The following is a 3,042-nucleotide window of genomic DNA, read 5'->3' on the forward strand; positions in this document are numbered from 1 at the left end:
CTTCTTCTTCTTCTTCTTCTTCTTCTTCTTCTTCTCCTTCTCCTTCTCCTTCTCCTTCTCCTTCTCCTTCTCCTTCTCCTTCTCCTTCTTTTTCTCCTCCTTCTCCTCCTTCTCCTCCTTCTCCTCCTCCTTCTCCTCCTCCTTCTCCTCCTCCTCCTCCTCTTCCTCCTCTTCTTCTTCTTCATCACCAATATCCCTTTTGTGTAGGCCTTAGTTTACCAACCTGTGGGTTGAGACCCCTTTGGGGGTCAAATGACTCTTTCACATCATGTAACAGCATTGGAAACCACCACAGATATTGTTTCTAAAAGGTTGATTGGAATCACTTACCCTGGGAGAAAAATTGTTGCTTTAACATCTGCCAGGCATGGGCAATACTTCTTTAGTTAGGATTCCTTTCTCTGAAAGAATATCATTCTGGGTCCTGTGCCAAGTTGAATTCTGTGTTGTTTTTTCCACACGTGCCGGCAGCAGTTTGGAAGCCACTGTATGTCTGTTTACCAGCCACACCTTGGTGCGTTCTTTTGTCCTGCAGATTCGGTGGAAATACATGATTGTGGATGAAGGCCACCGAATGAAGAATCACCACTGCAAACTAACCCAGGTCCTGAACACACACTATGTGGCCCCCAGGCGGATCCTTCTGACTGGGACCCCACTGCAGAATAAGCTTCCTGAACTCTGGGCCCTCCTCAACTTCCTCCTCCCTACAATCTTCAAGAGTTGCAGCACATTTGAGCAGTGGTTTAATGCTCCATTTGCCATGACCGGCGAAAGGGTACTGGCCAAACCAGGGGGTGGCAGGGTGGGGGGCTGGCGGGGTGGTGGTGATGGGGACCAGAGCAGGGAGAGAATTTGCCACTCTGTGATGAGGAACTGAAAACTCAGGGCTACAGTAACTCCACAATGTTGTTTGCTCAGTGGGTGGGATGGGGTCTCATTTAGGATTATGTTTTACCTTCTGAATCTGGATTCACGTGGGGGCATCCCAGCCTCTGCCTTTTGCCAGCTTTTTTTCTGACTGGTAGAGTGTTCAACCACAACCCACCACAGGGAGGGTGAGACTGGAGATGTTGGCTGAGTCACTTTAACCGGACCACATCAACCAATCCAACAGGAACCCAAGTATCTTTCTATGTTTTAGACTCAGGAGTCTTCTTTTATGTACTTCCATGTAGAGTTTGAATGGAAACATTAATTTTCCACACTTTTTTTTTTCATGTTTCAGTGTAAGGCTCCATTTTATCTCTATATAAATACTCCTTAAATCCTGGAGTAGCTACTCTCACATGCTGCATCTTCATTATCCATCATCATCCATCATCATCATCATCATCATCATCATCATCATCATCATCACCACCACCACCATCTTTTGTTTGAGTTCATGAAAGGCAAGCTTGGGCTGTTACAAGAAAAAAAAAAAAAATCCCAAGCAGGCACTTAGCATTGTGATTACCAGTTCCTTGACTCTAGGAATGAAAAAGCCACTAAAATGCTTTAGAGAACTTACATTTGAACTCTTGACCCTTTGATCTTGAGATACCCAACAGGTATATTTTTAGACTTGCTCCTTAGTCTTACCCATTTGGAGAAAGCAATGCCTATTCACTCTGCCCCCTAGAGGCTAACAAGGGAAGGTGGACACAAAGTGGGATGTTTTCATAAAAATATGACTAAATCTGAATACGATTTGGGCAAAGAAAAGGAAAGGAAGGATGTCATGACCACAGTGACTCTTATGGAGAAAAAAAATTTCACTGGGCTGGCTTACAGTTTCAGAGGTTTAGTCCTTTATCATCATGGTGAGAAGCATGGCAGCAGGCAGGCAGACATGATGCTGGAGACGGAGCTGAGAGTTCTACATCCGGATCTGCCTGCATCAGGAAAGGAAAGAGCTGTTGGGCCTGGCTTAAGCATCTGGAACCTCAAAGCTCACTCCCAGTGACACACTTCCTCCAGCAAGGCCACACCCCCTAATTCTGCCCTTCCCTGAGTCTGTGGGGGCCATTTTCATCCCAACCACCACAGACAGGGCTGTAATAGAGGAGCATAAAGATGATTCACTCTTGTTCTTCCATTTCCATATTCAAGCACACATCTTTCTGTCTGTTTCTGTACTGGACACAAGAAAAGTCAAGGGGCTTGAACTGACATAGGAACACACAAACCCTTGCCCCCTTTTCCCATTGTGTGTCCATCTGTCTTAAGTCAGTCTTTATTGCTGTCCATATTCTGTGAATTCTGGGACTGTTCCTACTATTACCATGAAACTTGCTTCCAGGACTGTTTCCCACAGATCTAGGCTCTAAGGCAAGGGCATTTATTTGGAGGTCATTTTATTCCCATGGGGCAGGCAGGTAGGAAGAGAATTTGGAGGTTTTAGACGGCTGGCCTCAATCTGGCTTGGTAGCGTGTGCGATTTGAGTAGGCAGTGAAACCCATAATGAGTTTGACTCTTGTGAGCCTTCCTTCAGGGATTCACGTGAGTTCGTTTTGCAGGTGGACCTGAATGAAGAAGAAACGATTCTGATCATCAGGCGTCTACACAAGGTGTTGAGACCCTTTTTACTGAGGAGGCTGAAGAAAGAGGTCGAGTCTCAGCTTCCGGAAAAGGTGAGTCACAGATGAGGGTTGTGAGGCTTTCCCTCCTGTGTACGGGTATTCAGTACCGTTCTGTGAGGTTGCGCGTCAGAGATGACAGACCTGGAGCTCAGTTGCAAGTGAAGTCATGGCAGGTATCTGGACACTATCCTTAAACTCAAACCCTCTGCGTCTGAGAGAGAGAGAGCTGGGGTGGGTGTGGGCGGGGCACTGGACACTATCCTTAAACTCAAACCTTCTGGGTGTGAGAGAGAGAGAGCTGGGGTGTGTGGGCGGGGCATCACATTTTCAGTCTGGTTTCTGTAATTCTGGGGCAGGCTTAATTAATCAAACTCGTGGAGTCTCATTGCATATATATATATATATATATATATATATATATATATATATATGTGTGTGTGTGTGTGTGTGTGTGTGTGTGTGTGTGTGTGTGTGTGT

The 3,042-nt window shown here is 45.9% G+C and overlaps 1 protein-coding gene across 4 annotated transcripts in view; it reads left to right on the forward strand.

Moving 5' to 3' along the window:
• Positions 1–3,042, forward strand: part of Smarca2 (SWI/SNF related, matrix associated, actin dependent regulator of chromatin, subfamily a, member 2) — a 173,087-nt gene that overhangs the window by 76,001 nt on the left and 94,044 nt on the right. For all 4 annotated transcript variants that reach the window (XM_029543998.1, XM_021218452.2, XM_029544001.1 and 1 more), the window contains exons 18-19: positions 536–778; positions 2,503–2,616. In XM_029543998.1, the coding sequence (XP_029399858.1) occupies positions 536–778; positions 2,503–2,616 (357 nt within the window). The remainder of the gene's footprint in view (positions 1–535; positions 779–2,502; positions 2,617–3,042) is intronic.

This window comes from Mus pahari, chromosome 1, assembly GCF_900095145.1.
Source record: "Mus pahari chromosome 1, PAHARI_EIJ_v1.1, whole genome shotgun sequence".
In the NCBI taxonomy this organism is placed as follows: Eukaryota; Metazoa; Chordata; class Mammalia; order Rodentia; family Muridae; genus Mus; species Mus pahari.